The sequence below is a fragment of the Rattus norvegicus genome, chromosome 17 (assembly GCF_021556685.1).
Source record: "Rattus norvegicus strain SHRSP/BbbUtx chromosome 17, alternate assembly SHRSP_T2T, whole genome shotgun sequence".
Taxonomy (NCBI): domain Eukaryota; kingdom Metazoa; phylum Chordata; class Mammalia; order Rodentia; family Muridae; genus Rattus; species Rattus norvegicus.
The window spans coordinates 24,643,553-24,664,632 of NC_141550.1; the positions used below are offsets into that span (position 1 = coordinate 24,643,553).

The window sequence follows — 21,080 nt, forward strand, 5'->3', positions numbered from 1 at the left end:
CACAATGGCAGATGTTGTAAGATATCCCCAATGGAGCAACAGTGGCACTTTTATCTTGGGGGCAACCAATAACTTTCTACTTGGACTTTAGGTCTGCTCCACAGTCATATCCGGTACTGCAAACGTAGTTAACTACCCATGACTCTCTAGTCATTGGTCATTGACCCTAGAGGAGAATGCACTGATGTGAGTTTCCGACATAAATATTATTCCTAAATGTATGCTGAATACTTACCTTTATATCCACAGATGGCTGAATTTCTCACCCATTATCAGATGAAATATTAGAATTTTTTCCTTTGGTACTAAGGAGATGACTCATTGTGCAAAGCGTTTGCCATGTTAGCACCAGGCTCTGAGTCTCAAACACCTACATAAAAGCAGAAATGAAGGGTCCCTATAGCTCCAGATATAAGGATGTTACGACAGTTGGCTTTCCCAGGCTCACTGGCCATTCAGTCTAGACAAAAGAATGTGTTCCAGGTTTGGTGAAAGGTTCTCATATCCAAAAATAAGATGATGGTCCAGTGAGATGGCTTTGTGGGTAAAGGCACTTTCCACAGAAGCCTGGTGACCTGAGTCAAATTCCCAGAACTCACAAAAATGGAAGGAGAAAGTAAGTTTTACAAAATTGTTATATGAGTCCCATACACATGTTGTCACACACACACACACACACACACACACACACACACAATAATAATAATAATAATAATAAGTTGTTAAAATAAATAAGGTAGATTAAATCTATTGTCAGTTAAAAGGAATAGACTTTAATCTTCTGAGAACCGTGGAAGGGGTGAGAGGGGCTGTGCCTTGTTGCCTCCACTGCTGCTTTCATAACTTCTCTTCATTTTGGAGAACTCAGAGAAGTTCACTCTGATTCAGGTTGACATGGGAATTTGCCGTTTCCTCATAGCATTGTATCATCAAAGCACGTACACAGTGGCTCAGTCCCACGCATTGGTGCTTTGCAAAAGTCTGTGTCTGTTAATGGACCTAGAATCCAATGAGTAGATGGCAAGGCCTCTCACCGTGTACTCCTTGAAACGACCTTCATATTCCATTGCTGCTGCGACAAATTATGTATACCTGTGACTTAGAGCAACAAAGAGTTCTAATTTTGCACTTCTGGAGGTCAGAAGTCTGTTTCTGGTAGAAATGAAGAGTTTTCTAGAGGTGCCAAGGGACAATGCTTCCTTGTTCTTTCCCCCACTCTATAATTAGTCTTAATTGCTTGGTCATCTACATAGGCTACAAATTCAGACCAAGGTTTTACATGCTGCCCTGTTGTTGGCTGTCCCCCTGGTTCTCTCTCTGTCTCCTTGGCTGTCTTCTTCCAATCTTTGAAGACCCTTGTAATTACAATGGACCCATTTCAAATAATTTACAATAGTCTTATTTTAAGCTGCAATTAAATTTTCTTTTGCTGCTTAATTCACCACTGTCATATAATTTTTCACAATGACAGATGGGACTTAAGGTAGGTGAATATATATATCTCCATATCATAGGGCCTGGCGTGACATACACATATACACATTCAGTGATGATCTAGGAGTCACCAGAATTCTGCAAAAGAAGAATCCCTCCTTTCAGGTAACAGGGCAAGCTGCAGAAAGACTTCCGGTGTCTCTTGATCTTGACTTTTCTGTGATAAGCTCATTCAATAGGTGATGGGGGAAAAGCCCTGATGGGAAGACAGGAACACACAAAGAATATTCTTGGCTGCCGGCCACGTTACCTTGAGCAAATCATGTAACTGACTTGTGCTTTAGTTCTGGTTCTGTATCACTGGAGACACTTAGACGTGACTTCTGCATGTTCTTTCCTGCCTTCATTTTATTTATTTCAATTTGACATCTTTAAATATCTTCCTTTGGATGGCTCCTTGAAATACTGAATAATAAGTCTCAGAAAGACTCAGAATCATTGAGCATATTTGATTTTTCAAAAAATGACAGATGACAATGGGACTAGAGGAATCACTCAGTTGATAAAGAACTCATAAGTGGCATCTGAACCTTCGTTTGGATCCTCAGAAGTCATATTAAGTCAGGTTCAGTCCCATGCATCTGTGATCTCAGCATGCCTGGGATGAGAGAGGAGACAGATACAGCAGAACCTTTAACCTCGTAGGTCAGTTAGACTGGTGTACACAAGGTAGAAAAATAAGACGTCCTACTTCAAATAAGGCGGAAGATGAGAATTGACACGCAGGAAAGCCTGTGACCCTCACACGCCCCGACAGCCACACACAAATACATAAAGGCACATCCCCACAAATAGAAAAACAACCTCTTGATCAATAGTGGTAAAATTAAAAATGACCCAATGAAATAAGTATTTATCTGCAATCATTAAATTTTTTTAAATGTCACATGTGGATTTTGTTTAGTTGTTTCAGAAAGGACTGGAAATTTTAATGCCATCTATTAGTTCTGGTTTTAAAATAAAGGCTATCATGGCCAGCTGATGAATCTTTATAGTTCACCAACTCCTTAGGGTTTATGCTCACTACAGAGGAGAGTTTAAGAACACGTTCCATGCTTTTCCTCCTCTAATGTTTTTTATTTTATTATTACTATTACACTGATGAATTGTAGAAATCTTGCTTCATTTCAGGTCTCTATAAAGGTTGGGCATGCAAGGGAGATACATGGGTGTCATAAGAAATGTGGCTAAAGTTCGGAGGCATAGGTTTCATTTAAGAGCTGAAGACTGGTTGGCCGCCTTATTCCTCGCTCCCTTTAGCAGCTCCCTCCTGAGCAATGGGAGCACCGTCTGCATGAAGCAAGGAGGGGTTGCTGACATCAGTGTGATTTTCCAGGGATCTGTGTGCTCCGTGACTTCTTCATCACCAACAAATCAATTCACACTCTACGTATTACGTAGTGTACCCCAGTGGTGGATGCCATTTATTGTCCTCTGGGTGCTCAGACTCTGTACATAACTGGGGAGAATCATGGAAATGTTGATGGGAATAGTGGTCAAGGACAGGGCATCTTGTAATTGTGCGTTACATGGTCACGGGTCCAACAAAGAGGCTATGGCAAGTCAACTGAGAACAGGTCTCTAGAGACACAATGGTAGATGTAATTCTATCTAACTCTACATGGGACTCGGGTGCAGACTTTACATGATTATAAGGCATGAGCTGCCGTATATTGTAATATAGCATCATTTATAAGACTATGCCTCACTAGCCTCTCTAATACATTTTAATTCCTATTTTATTTAGAATTACATAGCATCACCAGCTCTTTCATTAATATCAAATTTCTAGGCATATAAATGTTAAGCATCGGATTATTAACTTCTCCTAAATTCTTTGAACCCACACGTGGGGTTACCATCATTAAACAAAAGGAGACTAATATTGATTTGTATTAATGCAGAACAAACATTTGTTTTGAGTGGCATGTGAATGTAGTTAATGTAACCTGGGTTGTCTTTTTTCTCAATCAGATGGCTGACAAGCAGAGATTTGTTTCTAAGTAGGAGTGGGAGTACTTAATTCATGAAGCTAACCATGAGTGTGGCTTTGGGGCAGTTTCTGTGCACAAGGACTCAAACTGTTTAGTCATTAACATCAACATGTGAGAAGAACAGTGGAAAATTTCACTCATCCAATAACCTTGCATCCTTTCTGCTTTTGCACCATTTGGAGTTTTCCAGCTTTCTGCAAACAACACAACATGAAACCTGCATCTGATTTCTCCTTTCTTTGAAGAGGCAAAACAGCGATGGAATAATTAGCAGAAGAGATCATGTACAGGATATTTTTTGCTTTGAGTGGTGTAGCAAGGTCTGTGTTTCATTTCCCACGGTGGAAAAGGAGTAAGGTATTCTGGGGTACTCTTCTAAGAGACTTCAACCCTGACAGTATCTCTGTGTGTAACCAAGGTCCCCTGAAGGGTGCGAGCATGTGTGTGTGTGTGTGTGTGTGTGTGTGTGTGTGTGTGTGTGTGTGTGTGTGTGTGTGTATGCTGTTTCTTCACTGTTCTTCATGTGTGTGATTGAAAGGCATGCTCAGTACAAAAGTGGGTGGCAGTCCACCTCTCCATGAAAAACACTCAGGGAACTGTCAGTGTCAGCATTGATGCCTCGTTACTCTCTGAAGACCAAGAGGTCACTGCCTTGTCCCTATCTGTTGATATTATGATGTCAAATTCATGTTTCCATGACTTACCTTCTCTGCCCATGGCATGTGTGTCATTGTATCTGACAGTCTTCAGACAGTAGTGAGCTTTGTTAAATAAAATCTTTCAAATGTGCCCATGGATTCTACACTGTTCTGTTAAATAATAAATCATTTTGACTTTATTTGTGTACACTGGTGATATATGAAATTAATGATATTTTAATGGCATATAAATGATTTAGTTCATTTTAAATAACAGATAAACTTAATTCTTGTCACTTTTGGTGTGAGTGTGTGTGTGTGTGTGTGTGTGTGTGTGTGTACATATATGTATGGTGGTCGTCAAAACACCTTTTGGGAGTTAACTGATTTGTTCTACCATGTGGGTTCCAGGGACAAATCTCAGGTTGTCAAGTTTGTTATCAAACTCCCTTACCCGCCAAGCTATCTCACTGGTGCCAATAAAAAACCCTACTCTTAAGAATATATGATATTGTGGGCTGGCGAGATAAGACAGAATATACTTTAAATTTTCAACTTGTTCTAGAAAAATTAAATTTACTGTGTCCAATTGTTTCTTCCTCTAGTTCATGACGTAAGTGTGTGGCTTAGTGATGTCTGTATTCACATTGCTGGTCATCTGATCTCAGGAATGTTTCGTCTTTGAAAGCCTAAACTGTGACCCATTGTCCAACAGGAAAGGATCACTTTTTGGACACCATTCAATATTTGCTTCTCCTGACTTTAATTGTAATATAAAGGCCACGTAGCTGAATCCCGTAGTTTCTGTCCTTTTGTGACTGGATTATTTTACTTTAATTGTTCTCAAGGCTCATGCACATTGTAGCATCTGTCAGAAGTCCCTTATTTACTTAATGTTGGACAATCCTTTATTGTGTATTATCGGGTCTGTTCTCATCCTTTATTCATCAGTGTGTGTGTGTGTGTGTGTGTCTGTGTGTGTGTGTGTCTGTGTGTGTGTCTCTGTGTGTGTCTCTGTGTGTGTGTGTCTGTGTGTGTGTCTCTGTGTGTGTGTGTGTCTGTGTGTCTGTGTGTGTGTGGATGTGTGTGTGTATTGTGTGTGTGTGTCTGTGTGTGTGTGTCTGTGTGTGTCTCTGTGTGTGTCTCTGTGTGTGTGTCTCTGTGTGTGTGTGTGTGTGTATCTCTGTGTGTGTGTCTGTGTGTGTGTCTGTGTGTGTGTGTCTGTGTGTGTGTGTCTGTGTGTGTGTCTCTGTGTGTCTCTGTGTGTGTGTCTGTGTGTGTGTCTGTGTGTCTCTGTGTGTGTGTGTCTGTGTGTCTGTGTGTGTGTCTGTGTGTGTGTGTGTGTGTGTGTGTGTTGCTTTCATGTCTTGTCTACTGAAGATGCTGCTACCAGGCAGGGATGTGGGTCTCACATTTCTGCTCTGCTCTCAATCCCTCTGGGTAGAATTCATAATTGGGATCGGCGAGCCAGATGGTAATTACAGGTTTTAATTTTGGTATTATATACACCATACTGTTTTCCATAGTAGTTTACTGTTTTTATGTTCCAGTTAGGGCTCGAGAATTCTAATACCAATGCCTGAGATTTTTTTTTCTGTCTTATTGTTCTTGTTGTTTTAGTGGGGCTTCGGAGGAGGATGGAGTCATGTCTCATGATTCTCATTATCAGCACCCTAACTCACTTTTACCCAAGTTGACTTCAGTCATCCACTGCAACCAAAAAGAACATAAATGTGTTTGACTTCCTAATGCTTAGAAATCATTTCATTTAATTCTGTTCTTTTGGGGGGGGGGTATAAGTAGGTCCTGAATTTACCCATGATTCTTTGCTTGCAGCCGCCCTTCAGTTGCAGATGGCTGTGGATCTGGAAGGATGTCCAAGCACCTCCACTTTGCATGGATGTCCTTATTTTCAGAACTTGAATTATCTCGATGGCAAAGCCAGAGCTTCTGGTACCTCCTCCTGATGATGGCCTCTCTCTGGTTCCTGAGGCTCTATTTACATTACCTGGGCCAGTGGCTGTTCCTCTGGGTCCTGTCAACTCCAGTTACAAAGTAAGTGCTTTCCCCTTCAAGCCAAAGGGGTGTATTTTCATCTTGCCAGGGCAAAGCAAAGTACATAGTACCTTTCCCCATTAACCTGCTGGACGACCCAAAATGGAGGCCTGGTTTGAAGAAACAGAGAAGTATTTACCTGAGAGCAAAGGTTTTTTATTGTATTTGCAGTTTTAGGCTGTGGGTGGCTCTGTATGTACAAATACTTAACACGTGCACCTATAGTTATTAAAAATTCAGCACATTCAAGTATGTCCTGACGTCTGAGCAAGACCCAAGAAGGAACTTGGCAAATATGTGTTTGTTCTATTTTGATTTTATGAGAGTGACACAGGGTGAAGGTATTTCAGAAGTAATGTGCGTCTGGCTGATTTATCACCATTCTCAGAAAAGCAAAGACGGCCTCTTCTACAAAATGATGAATTCAAATAATAACCAAACTCAAGCCCAGACAGCTTTCTGGGCCATTATGCTGTGCTGAGGGGCATAGTATTTTAAAGGTTGTCTCTCCATAAACATGATTCCATAGACACTCAAGATAGACATAGATAACACCACAAGTAAAGTTCATTTTCTCAAATGCAGATGGTACATACATGTGTAGAAGCACATACATGTGTATATTTTACATTAGGATGATCATGAAAAACTGATGACTTTGTGTAAAGAAATGCCTATGTGTATGTATGCACATAGAGATTTTGATTCTCTCATGAAATGGAGTAACTGAGATTGGGATATATTGTCAGTGTGAAATGTATATGAGTCGAATAACTGCATTTGCATGAAGGGAGTCCTGTATGGGTATTTTTCTTTGTATGTCTCTACATCTAATCAACTACCTACATGCTTATTATCTATTTATCTACATTTATCTGTCTATATGTGTCTCATATATATGATATATACCTTTAATGTATATATATATATATATATATATGAGTTTATAAACACACACACACACACACACACACAATCTCCTTAGTTTCCAAAGTAAAAGATATGTGTGCTAGCCTGAGCTAACTACTTCTTACTAGTCACACTTTTTAACCTTCATTAGTAAAGGAAGCTTTGTTAGTTGTCAATAAGATGACGCAGAATATTCCAATAGTTCATTTTAGTCAGCTTCCTAAGCAAGGGGCTAGAAATAGTATAACATTTGGGGGCCCATTGCCTAGATCCACAGTCCTGCCTCACACAGGAGCTCCAAGGCACATCTGGCCACTTGCTGTATCCGTAACAACACCAATAATGAGCACTAACTTTGCCCTCACTCTGTCAGGTCCTGTGCTAAGAAAGCAATATCATTCTATTTCATATCTATGACAATATAGGAACAACCTTTTTTGAAGAAGTAGTCAAGGAATGGATAAAACCTCTCTCCAGTGGAGTTCTTACGATTCACAAGAAGGGCGAACTGTGTCCCACACAGTTTTCCACACGCCAAATTGGAGAGAGATCTTCACATGAACACAATTCTCGCAAGGCAGGGGCTGACGATGTCAACACCACACTGGAGGTGGCCTGAGTTACTGGCTTGAGCTGTATTTAACCCACAGGGCTGGGACGTATGCGGTTAGCCCCAAGCTATAAAATTTCAGTTGTTAGTGATGACTGTGTTTTTGATGTTGGAAGTCACTCCAAAAATGCCATAAGCAAAATCAATAAACTTCAGCCAAATTCTGAAGGCTCATTAGATGTATGTCTATCTCTCGGTTGTACAAGGCACTGACTCACTAGAAAGTTCGGTAGTGTATTTTGCATTTAAAATTGCCCACTAATATGTTCCGTGTACTGCAGAGAATTTCCTGGTTTATAGACAGCTCTGAGTGGCTCAAACAACACGCTCAACATCCTATGCGTCTGTCTGTCTGTTTGTTTGTTTGTTTGTTTGTTGAGAACAATGAATGGGATCACTTGCATTTCCATGGTTGTGTAATGTCCTGGTGGTGCTCAAGAAATACTGAAGACTCCTAACGCTCAATTTCAGGTGCCATCTTGGGTCAACTTTCCTTCTTCTCCCCCACCCCCACCCCTTGTATGGTTAATAAAGAAAGCTAAGCACATGCACCTGTCAATCATTCCGCACATTTGGCTTTCGTGTCATTCTTGTTGGGTGCTTTCCCCCACAGATTCCAGTTTTATTCCTACACTGTTGAGCTCTGCTACCCGATTTCTTCACTTCACGTTGGAGAAGAGCTAGCTGTGATTGTATTGGGGCCTTTAGCTCTAAACACAATCATGGTCCCCTTGCTTCTGATCAGATGGGGCTGTCAGCTACTGTTTTCCTCCTGCCCGGATGCCCTGTCAAAGCTAATCATCACGATGGGACTATGGACAGTTCTAGACCCATTGGCGGTGTTTATAGTGGATGCTTTCCTGGGGGTAAGTCAAATAAAATAACCAAGATATGAATCCCTGGCATGCAGTTCAGCCTAGTGCATGACTTGGTTGACGTGGGATGTTTCAGTAACGATGTCGTTCCGTATTCATCCTGAATTGAAGTTATTAAGCCTTGCCGCAGAAGAAAAAAAAATCATGGATGTCTCATATAATTGACTCAAACTTTATTTTAACTATTAAAAATACACACTTTAAAAATAAGTGAAGAAATTACTGGGAAGATAATACAAATTAGCTATCATAATTTGAAAATAATTTCTGAAGTCCTTTGTTTATCCATACAAATAAAAACTTTTCGTAGCTTTTTTTTTATTTTTCAAAACTAAGGATTTTTACAGAAAAACTTCCCAGGAAAGCACTTCTACCATAGTTCTTTCAGTGTGATGGGCTGCCTCTCTGTGTTCTGCAGGGACAACCTTATGTAACAAATAAAAAGATGAGAGATGAGAGAGCTGCTGTAACATTTTGAAGTCATAACTTTTCAAAAGTCACCCCTCAGGCGTTTGTTCCAACTTTTGTGATGGCTACGAAGTGACAAGCACATTTCACCTTAAAATACAGACTTAGCACTCTGGATGATTCCCACAGATGTGCAAAGGTGTGTGAGAAAAATAGAGGACAAGATTCTAGTGATAGAGTTCGCGCCTTCAGTCATTGTCATACAATTTCTTTGTTACATCTGTAAAAACTGAGTTAATGAGGTAAGTTGTCCTCTGTTTTACAGTTGAAAGAAATAGTTACATAGAATGTGATCACTTATCTGAGGTAACACACGTAGCTCACACTATAGTTACAACTAGGACTCAGTTCCTGAATTTGGAGCTGGATTTCTTCCACTGTATCAAAATCTCACCTTAAAACTTTGAGTATCTATATGTTGTTCGGTGAAACTGAATTTTTGCTCTTTTCAATCTTAATAAAATATTTCATTTGCTAATGGATATGTGAGCTGTAATTTGGTATAAAATTGTTGTGGCTATTGTGACTTTCTTGCCACATCCGAATCTCTAGTTGCTTTGAGTTTGGACAGCAGCAGTTTCTTGGCTTACACTAATTATTATTTTTCCCATACTGGGGATCGAACCCAAGGCTCTACACAGGGTAGAGAAGCATCCTTCTACTGAGTCATATTACCGATGTCTGACATAGATAGTTTTGAATCTTTATTTTGTATTGAAGCCTATTCCAGGTCTTTGTGAAAACAAAGCTTTCTGGAGCCTGCACCATGGTTTCTTTCCTAGATGGGGATGGAGGGGACACAGGATTTTGCTTTTACCAAGTTCTGACACAATATAGACCCTGTTCGTAAGGGACTATAGTTTAAGAAACTGGGGTCTTAGATTTACAGGATGCTTTAAGGTGCATACTGGAAGGACCCACAAACACTAATATCATTTAGAAGACAAAAGGCCAGCATACGGGTCACTTTTCTGTCCATCATCTGAGACTCCAACCAAACATAGACTCTAGTATCTTTATCAGAGTTTCCAGTTGCCCAAAGTTTTATATCATGTTATCAAAGCACAATTGAAGACAGTGGCCAAAAATGTGATCATTCAAACCAAACACACTTTGTTCTGGAGGCAATAAAATAGTGTGCAATTTTAAAATTAAAAAGGACAATCTAAACTAAAAATTTTGTATCTGTACCTGGTGATAATATAAATCTCCAAGCAGGGGACAGGTGGCTATTCTAAATTAATTTGATGTGACATTCATTCATAAGATAGTCTGAAGTCAAGCATTGATGTTCCACATACCGTGTGTACAAGGAAAGTTTTATAGTTGGTGTGCATGGGTTTAGTCTAGATCACGAAACTCAGCAGATCTCAGTACTTTGATGGCCTATGCTGTTAATTATGCTTGAGATTGCTGCTCTCAATCACATAGAACTAAAGCGAAAGCCTAAAGCACGGTCTATGATGCACTCCTGGGCGTATTGTGCACCTCAGGTGTCCGAACAGGCAGCTTAGGACCAAATAGCCTATATTTCCTCTTCTGCTTCTCCCAGGCTCTCATATGCTATGGGAAGCAGCTCTCAAGTCTGCTTCTCAGACTCGAATGTCTGTGAGCTCCAAGGTTGTCACTGTGGCTCATCAGGAAAGGCCCATAACTCTGTATCCCTTGTGGTCCTATGTGACGTCAGTGACGCTAGTTCTCTGGACCGCTTCTTAGGCCAGATGCTACTGGAGACCTTGTCAAGGAAGGCTTCTCTTAGGCTGAGCTTTTGCTTCCTGTGGATGGCCAAGACTAGAGACCTTGAGGTTCTGAATCCACTGTATATCATAAGAATCTTGAATACTTAAATGACCTCTGCTAGTAAAGCTTAGAAGTAGTGGTTTACAATTATAGAAAAACACCGTATCAGTCATTAAACATTATTACAATGGGCTTCAAAGTGCACATTATTATCCTGTGTGTTCGTGTCACCCTGCTGCTAGAAGCATGTGTATTTGACTTGCGTGTCCCAGCTGTGACAGCTTTCTGAATGGTCAGTACCATTAGCCACCTTGCTGACTGGCAGAAGGTAAAACTATTTGAGCCAGTTCTGTGCTTTGCACTTCTTCTCTAATTGCTTTTCCAATGGCTGCTCCCCTCATTGTGATTCTGAGTGAAATTTGTGATTCTGAGTGGACTGAGCTAGATACAGCTGGATTCTGTCCCCAGTCTTACTTAGGAGTCTCTAGACAGGCAAGGAAAAGACTATACTGTCAAGCCTGGTTGAACAGGAGATGTAAAGATGCCATCTACATTATGAGAAAACCATATTCTGAGGTATCTCACAATTTCTCCCAAAGGCCTGATTGGCATATCTAGCAGGCAAGTGCTGAGCTCACCGCAATGCCACAGTGGAAGTTAACTGAGGAGGATAAGCAGCTGTCCTTGATTATCTTCTGAGACCTTCTCAGAACAAATGTCTACAGCCCTTGGGGAATGGTCTTCCTTATTCCAGTCAGCTCCCTTAGGCAGAAGAAGACCCAGCCAGCCTCACTGTATACAAGCCAGCTCTCTTCATCTCTTCATCCTGAAAGCATACAGAATTGACTCTGATGCCTCTGATGAATTCTATAGGAAGGCAGCCTCCAGTGTGACCGTCTCGGAATGGCTGTATCCTGAAGAAGTTGACATGAATGTTACAGGATAAATCTAGTGTATTCTTTTTCCAGTTGCAAAGAAAAAAATGCATTTACTCCATTTCCACAAATCAACTCTCCAACTAGTGTCTTTCAGCTTTCAAAACTTCTGTTACTTTTCCTCAGGATGGAAATACCTCCCAGTAGACCCCGTGTCCCAACAGTTTCCTTGGGGACTATATTTCCAACTCCTAATTTTTGGAGACCCAATCAAATTATAATGCTTCCTTAGAAATGTATGGAGTGATGGAGGAAAAAAAAACATCACAGAAGTCAAGGGGAGCTGTTCTCTGGTCCCCAGTCTGCTATTTGTGATGCATGTAACACCCGATGACATAGGTAAGCACTGTGGCCTTCACTTTACCCATGAGCTCCATGTAAAGCTAGGAATGCATACCAATAAAATCACTTACATTTAAAATCACTTGGCATTTAGCTCCCACCATTGCTGGGTGTAACAAATGAGATTTGAAGAGGGAATAAAACTTGGTGAATTCACATATTTCACAATGAATAATGATGAAAAGGCCACAATGAGGTGATGAGGCTCTGCTAGGAGCACAACACACAATGTAAGAGCATCGCTCTGTTGGTTCAGACAAGAACTCATACTCTGTAGAGGGAAACAAAACCACACAGATACACACAGATACAGCATACGTGTTGAGTGTAGGATACCATTTTAGGTCCATGGATGTTTTTTCTTCAAAATCATTTAGGTCTTTCCTAAAGAAGTGGCACCTTTGACGGAGATGTTTAAAAACACACCTGACCCTGCCATTACATTTCCGATCTTGAGTGTTCCCCATAGGACCCCATTTTGAAAGCATGGTTTCCCTGTCTGAGTGCTAGCAGGAGGGAATGGAACCTTTGGGAAGGGGAGCCCAGGGGAGGGAGTTAGAACATTTGGACACACATGCTTTTGGAAGGGGTAAGTGGGGCCCTGGTTCCTTCTCTCTGACTTTCTCCTGGTCATCATGAGGTCAGCAAGTTGGTCCAGCATTTGCTTCCTGTTAGGATGGGCTCCCTCATCTCAGGCCTCGCAGCAATGGAGGAGCCTACTGACTATGGACAGAAGCCCTCAGAATAAGACTTCCTGCCTTCCAAATGTATAGCGCTCTGTATGTTTGTACTTTGTAGTAATGCCAGTAGACCTACTGTATCTCTGCTGCTTTTTAGAAAATCAAATTTTTTTTCTTGTCACGTTTCTTCACCATATGTTATTTAAACTTTCCTGGGATTTTCTTCTTGCTCTACAGTGCAGAGGGCTGGCAAGGTCTTAAGCAAGCCTGGGCATGTGCTCTATGGATGAGCTGCATTCTACCTCCTTGTGCCGTTTCCTTTTTTGAGATGAAGGAATTATAAATTGGTCCAGATTGCCCCAGTGCTCACTTTGCAATGTGATCAGACTCGGAACTTGCCATGCCTCTCCTGAGTATCTGGGATGTAGTTCTGCAACGCAAGCTTGTCTGTATCACCCAGCATTATACACATGCTTACTGTCACCCCCACTCACTTAAGAGAGAAGCACATGGGCCTAGTGTCTTATGTAGCTATTTTCTCTTATTTGAGCAGAAGAGCAACTAATAGGCATTCAGTGGGTGAGAATCAAATAAATGATTGGCACCTGCTATTCAGATTATATTATTGAATTCAAACGTATATCATGTTTCCTTGTTGTTTCTCCAATGCATGCATCTTTTTTATCTATTTTGTTATCATTAAGAAAGCAGACAGAGAACCAGGAGAGGAGTTACATTCGACAACCACTACCCATCTACTACTCAGAGCACTAGCACTGGTCCACTCTTGGTCAGATAGAATGATGAACAAACACGGATATACGATAGAAGCTCTGGTGTGGTAAACAGATAGGTGATAGCTGGGACTTTGGAATTCTAGTCATTGCCCACTTACTTGAAAGATATTTTGGTGCAGGGAAAATACTAATTAACCTGTCTAGTCTTTGGTTTCCTTCTCACATATGTGATTTGGATTAGCTACCTTTAAAAGTGCCTTTTCAAACTATATTTACATAATTGCCAGTTTAAGCACTAAAGAAATGGTTTTCTCTCTCAGCTGGAAGGAGAGATTCCTACTTTAGAGTGCTTATCACTTCTACCTGATATCAGGGGAATCACTTCTAAGGGATATTCATGCTCCCCACAATTCAGAGGTCCATCGTGTCATGATGACACTATGGGTTCTTTACAATCCAGAATTTCTTCAAAGACCTCATTACTTTGCATTTATTTATGATCTAGTATAGAATATGTTTCCTCCTCTCAAATCAGGGCATGTTTTTAAATTAACCTAAGGTAAACTTTAGTTTTCAAGCTCACATGAAATAGCCTGGGAACTTTTTGTTATAAGTTTCTAAAATAAGCCATCCCTTTTATGCATCGCACAAATTAAATTCCTATCAAATCTGCTTCAGAAATAAAGGAATCTTTCCACCATCACATTTAATTTCTTTATATCTTGTGCTCATTAAATTCACGAGTTAATAGCACATAAATAAAACATGCCTTTTGCTTCATGAATTGCACGTCAAGTGCACACTTTTGAGCCTTGCAAGGGAAAATGAGAAAAATCTGCTAAACCAGGCACGCGAACCCCCCCCCCCTATTTTCTCTTTCTTTGTGCAATTTTCAGTACTTACAAGATTTAATTTAGAAACAAATTATGGTACCTTAGTGTTTCATGTCCTTAAATTAATCTGACATGATGATGTCTCCATCCTTATTCCAGTCTATGCTTCCCTTTCTCAGAGGCTTGCACATAATGGGGAGACTCCTATTGCAGATGCAGCGAAACTCTACTGGATGTTCCTGAGAATCAAGCAACCAGCCATCCTTGGTGCTCTGATGACAGTGGTAGTTTACAGTCTGCTGTTTGTCATCTCTTCCCTGAGTTTGTACTTGTATTGCCTCAGGTACGATGCTTCTAGTACTATGCTCTTCAGCTTTTAGTCCTGAAGTTGAGCTGTAATGGAAGGGAGGCAGGAAGGAGGAAGAGAGGGTGAGAGGGAGAGAAGCAGGGGGAGAGAGAGAAAGGAAGAATGAAGGGAGGGAGAGGAAAGAGGAGAGGATAGAAACATCTAACTCTTCAGGCAGAATTTCCCTTGGTTATGCACAATTCTTTACATAATCAAAAAGCAAAAGACATGAGTTGATGTTGGGAGAAAAGGTCTAGCTTGGCTGAGGATTATTGTTCTCACTTTTTTCAGGTAATGGCATAACAGAAACAAAGAGTAATTCCTTGACAGATAAAGATAGTAAAGTCAAGGATGATTTCCCCCTCCTTCCATTTTTCTGTCTTTTCCTACTGCTCATCTGCGCATAAATCACCAACTGAAGAATAATCGTCTATCTTTGGTCATGAGTATTCAGATGATCTGGTTGTGCTAGACTGTCAATTAAGCAAGCAAAGTGAATGTGTATGTGTGTGTGTGTGTGTGTGTGTGTGTGTACAGATATATGTATGTATTTATATGTGTGTGCATATGTGTGTGAAAGCACCATAAAACCAATGAATACAAAGAAGAAAAATGATAGAAAAACCTTTTATGTGATTGCTGTTTCCCAGGCATAAAGCTGCTCTTTAGGCCGGCTTCGGGCATCAGTTCAAATCCATGAACTTATTGCTATGGTGAACTTCATAAAGTTACCCCTTTGGCTTTTCTCTGTTTTTATAGATTCGATTATAAAAATGTCCATTTTGCGAGGATATTAGTGCATGGTATAAAATGCAAGTTTATTTGCTCTTCAGTATCCAGCCACTCCACCATTGTCTAATAAAGAAGCCTATCTTTCCCTGATACATTGTGTCAGATATTGGAAAGATCAGCTAAACACTGTGTAGTTCTCACTGGATCCTCTTGCCTCCTGTAGTGGTCAGAGCCTGCCTTTATACTGATGTTCTAGATGCTAATCTATACTAATCTATAGCTCTGTCATATAGTCCATACTCACTTTTGCATATAAAACCAAAAGAACTGAAGTCATTAAAGCACTATTCATACTAAGATGTGAAAAGCACCTAGAAATCTCTCAGGAGAGAAATAGACGATGAAGAATAAATATAAACAATGATTTATTACAGCCACAAAAAATGATCAGAACACTGGAATGTACAGTAATATGGATGAGAATTGAGATCATTATGTGCTAAGTAAAAAGAGTGAATCACAGTAAAACAGAACAAAACAGAACCAGAAACAAATACCACATTATTGTACTATGGTGAGATGTCTAAAACCATCAAAGCCAGAGAATCAGAGTAGAATGTTGATATTCAGGGACTGATGGAAGGAAGAGCAAATGATTGCCATTTGACAGGCATATAATTTCAAATGCTTAAGTAGTAGAAATATGTTATATAGCAATGTGTGTATAATTTATGATAACGTGCTATTTATACGGAGGGTAGAACTCACATTAAATATTCTTAGTCAGATTTTGTTTTAAAAATGCAGTAAGAAATCAAGACAATATTTTTGCGGAGTAGAGGGGAGATAAGAAACCAGTGCAAGTCTGAAGAAGGTTGGTGTAATACCCAGAAACTTCACTGGGAGTGAGGGGTAATCACTGCCACTTCAATGTGATTTGGCCAGAACAAAGACAAAGATGTGCATGACATCAAGTGAAGAGAAGAAGTAAGAAGTCACAGAGTTTTGATGAAGTATGAAATATATTCTTTGTTGAATCAAAATCTTGCAGCACACAAGAGTACATGGATGAGATTAGGTTGATAATGTGATCACAGATCACGTGGTTAGAGGATATTTTTTTTTTTGGTCCATGCCACAGAATTTGTATTCTTCTGTAGAAAATTGAAGGCAGTGAGGGATTTTAAATAATTTTCATTCTGCTGGTAGAAATAGAGTTGGATTTAATGGGTGGCAGATGGAAAGCAAGAAAAGCTCACCCAAAAGTCACTGTAATTATGTGAACAAAGGATACCCAACCCTTACCCAAAGTGAATGGCAATGGAACGGAAGGTGGTGGTATGTTTACAAGATGGGTAAGGATCAGAACAGAATTGTGTGTGTGGGGGGGTGCTGAGTTGAAGATAGAGACTGATGGAGAGGATGTTATTTCACATAACTCTAGCTTTTAGATTTGAGCAGATGGGAGTTGGCTATAGCAGTCCATGAGGCACAGATTATTAATAAATAGGAAATAAATGGTTATGGGAGTTAAAATATGAGTTGAATTTCCATTCTAATTGATTGTGTTTTTGAAGGAATTTTTATTTCCATGTGTGTGTGTGTGTGTGTGTGTGTGTGTGTGTGTGTGAGTGTGTGTGAGTGTGTGTGTAGGTACTTCTAGAGGCCAGAAGAGTATGTCTGATCTCCTGGAGCTGTAATTACAGGTCATTGTGAGATGGCTAAGGCAGGTGCTGGGAACGGAACTTTCTGCAAGAGCAGCAACTATTCTTAACAGTTGACTCATCTCTTCAACCTCCACCTTGAGATATTTTGATGTTTCTATGGGAACATATCCTATAAGAACTTATGAGGATAAAGGACAAAGAAAGCAACTCTGACTATGGATTTGCCTTATTGATACCTTGAGTTTTAGTGCATGGCAGGAAGTATATTGAACTACAGGAGATTTGCTCAACACAGAATGGTAGCATGTGGCCAGTATTTGCTTACTTTTTGTTTTCTTACAAAGCTGCACACAAGTGAAATAGAGTTAGAAAATGAAGTCCTTTATGTGTGGATAAAATTTGAATCTATTTCTATGTAGAAATCAAATTTCCACAAGGAAGAGCCCTTTTGAGAGCACTCAAGCAAAGCAGATGACTAAAGTCTCTGAAGACACAGTTAGAGCACGGGTGAAGACATCTTTGAGTGTTGTAGACAGATGTTAGCTCACAATGCGGAGGAGGGTGGGGCCCTGGTGAGCTGCAGATTCTGGAAGCAGGACACAGAGGGGATTCTCATAGGATAGTCATTGCTTGAGGAGTGCAGTCTCCGCTTCAGTTTCCTTTCAGTGGACAGATCATCCTCTGATGTGGCCCTTATATCGCTAACATAGCTTGAATAGAAGTCTCAATCCTTCAGGGCGAATTGTGTTGTTTTGACCCAGGGCTGGTTTGTATTTTGACATGCCATGAGGGGTATATGTCATCGTTTTAGAGCACTTACTTTCCTTGGCAACGAAAAAAATCTTCCCTGATCCTTCAGTTCACATTTGAGCACCCACTCGTAGTGTGCCCCCAAGCAAAGTTGTTCACTTTCTAGATGATGAGAGCTCTTCTTGTATAACATGATGAAATATAACACACAAGCGTGGATTTTGAAAGAGGATTCACATGAACAGTCACTGTATTATTTAAAATGAGTAGAGTTTCCAAAAAGTTAGAAGAGCATAGGTCATGAAATTTATACATCTGTGATTTTAAAATTTACAAGATAGCGTTATATATCATTTCAATGAATCTCTTCTCAGTTAAAATGTTTAGAACTACATTCTTCATTTGACATCGACAATTTAATTATATAGATTATTTGTGAAGTATGAAAAAGTTAGCACAGAATTTATCCATCAAATAAGTAGAATTTGTTTTGATATCAAAGGACAAAGATATCTAAAGCCCCGTAGAGAAGTCAAAATCAAAGGCAAGGGAAGCTCAATAACAGGTGGAAATTTATAAAGGGAAAGGATAAGATGGATGGGTCATATGCATATCATAGATAATTAACCTGGAAGAATTCAGCTTCATGAACCTTAGTGTATAAATAAGTCAACTCGATGTATCAGCTGAACGATTTTCCTCTGAACCATTTCAAAATACCTTTCTCTGTGATGACATGGGGCTGGGTAGACCAGTTCTCTGAAGGAAGCACTGCCTACAGCAGATACATGCAGGGAATAAAGTGGAGAGGGCTTGCTATTTTGGGGGGGTTTTTTTTTGCTTTGTTTTTCTGGCATAAATTTATTAAAGAGTTACAGAATTATAAGAACTTACCTTAGTGAAAAATGCCAATGAAGATTTGTGCATACTGACTGATGGAGGAGGAAATCTAGTCAATATGTACAGGCAGTGATCTTGGTGCAGGGCTATCGCCACAATACTGATAAACAGGCGGACTTGAAGGAACACAAAGGAAACAGAGTCAGTGATGCTGGCTGTTAACAGAGAGTTTGGTTTAGCTCTGGGCATTGGAAGCTCTTCATTATGGGACCTGGACCCTGCTGAGATTGGCTGACTAGTTCTTATTGCTCCAGGAGTCTGGGTAATTTGTTACTGAAGGGTTTCAGTGTTGACAGAATTCCCACTCCCCATGGTTCTGATGAGAGAGTTGACTGAACAAAGATTTTACCCTTGCACAAGACTCTTAAGAATAAGGATACTTATTTTGGGCTTGATTTTATACTTGAAAAAAAAACATTTGTGTTTTTATGTTTTTTCCTTTATTATTGAAAGAATCACTGCTATGTAGAAACTATTAAAAAGAATAAAAAAGTAAATTAAAGACCACAATAATTTGATCATCTAGACAAAGAAAATATTGGTATTTACTTCCCCCTTTCCCATCTTGTGTGTTTAATTTCACCAAGTTGTATGTGTGCCATAAGAACAGACTAGGTATTGTTTCTCCTTAAAGTATGATCAAAATTTTACTGTCCTTACTCAGTTCTTAAACATTTAATGCCCATACAATTTTACACAACATGTTGTGTGTGAAGTAAAGGTATATAAATATATTTACTGTTGGATGAGAGCTTCACGTTTTTTCTGCATCTTATAATAATTCTGATGAAACTTTGAAAGCACAGAACCTTGCCTACATTTAAATTATTCTTTGAATAGGATCCTAAATCCACACACAGGGCTTGAGAAGGTAGAATGTGCTGAAGATAACTATAATGGAATAACTATAATAACTATAATGGAATAACTATAATAACTATAGGGAATTTTCATGGGCACGTGTTTTCCAGGAAATGAAAAGAGGTAGGGGAAATTGATCATAACATGTTACACAATGCTAATGGACGGACCAGAACCCTGTTTTTCTTCTAAGTGTGAATTCCTTTATTTACTACATAATCTTCATATATTTACTATGTATTACTGATCCATCTCATCGATATCTTTTTGTCAATTGCTCTTTAAACCTCCCCTTTGTCTTTCCTCTAGAGATCATTCTAGTGTTTTTGCTCACTCAGTTATGAGCTCCAGCTATCATAACAGTGTCAACCCCTTTGTTATAGCTTCAGCAGATAATTTCTACACTTCCTAATTGCCTTACAATTTGTATTTGGCTTCTGAAATACAGATACTTAGCAGAGGGTGGTTATGTATACCTGTAAGTCTGTCACTAGAGAGACTGAGGCAAGAGTTACTGCTGTTAGTTAAAGGCTAGCTTCGCCTGCATAGCATCTGGGCAGCCTAAACTAAAAAGCCAGAGCCTGTCTGAAAAGAGTAAGACAAAACAAAAAGGTAAGGCGTTTAAAATTCACCACCAGCACAGCATTTTCCCCATAAATGTTATAAATTACTCAAGTAGCTCAAATTTTAAAAATAATTCTTCATGAAAAAATGTACAACTCTATTCTCTGTTATGCAATTTGATATTTTAAAGTTAGATTCCTTGTTGTAAGGCACACACACACTTCATTTTGTGTGGCTAATCAGTAGCTAAGCAAAATGTCTTTTTATCTTTTTTATTTTCCTGGCCTGTTAATTTGATGTAATACTAAAATATTAGTTATTTTGTCAGTCTATCTTCTTGGATTGGTAAAGTGATTTAAATTCATCATTTTGTGTTCTCAGTGCGCACCAGGATGAGCTTCCTCTTTCTGCAGCCTCTTTTATAAAATTTATCTTTTTATTAAATCTTTGTAGTCAGTCCCTAGCTCAGTGTTTAGCCTTGCAGCAAACGAATGACGTCTCTGCAGACATTGTTTGCATAGTTTAATTGTAAAACTTTTATCTGAATAATATCAGAGATCTGCAGGCCATGTATATGTTTGTTAATATAATACAGAGAATTGGAGACCATGATTTAAATGTAAGTTAGATTCATTTAAGCGTTTAGATTCCTGGAAGCTGTATGCAAATTTAAAACACTGATAATCAAGTTAATTAATCTGGGGGTGAGGTTGTATCTTCTTCATCATTGACTTAACAGTTCCAAATAGCATTATAGGTTTTAGCTGCTGCTTTGGAAAATTAATTTATATCAAAAATAATTTAAGGGCCAGTTTCAATGAAAATGTCATGAGCATATTACTGTTTGGGGGAAGTAAATGAAATAACCAAAGAATTTTCCCTCTTATAAATTATTCTTTCTTACAGTGGTTTTTTTTATTAAAGACAATTTTTGATTAAAATTTATTAAA

The 21,080-nt window shown here is 39.4% G+C and overlaps 1 protein-coding gene across 1 annotated transcript in view; it reads left to right on the forward strand.

Moving 5' to 3' along the window:
• The window catches only part of Ofcc1 (orofacial cleft 1 candidate 1), a 311,719-nt gene that overhangs the window by 214,912 nt on the left and 75,727 nt on the right, over nt 1-21,080 (forward strand). Inside the window, 3 exon segments of the mRNA XM_087591945.1 lie at nt 5,963-6,181; nt 8,314-8,566; nt 14,490-14,653. Of these exon segments, the coding sequence (XP_087448071.1) occupies nt 5,963-6,181; nt 8,314-8,566; nt 14,490-14,653 (636 nt within the window).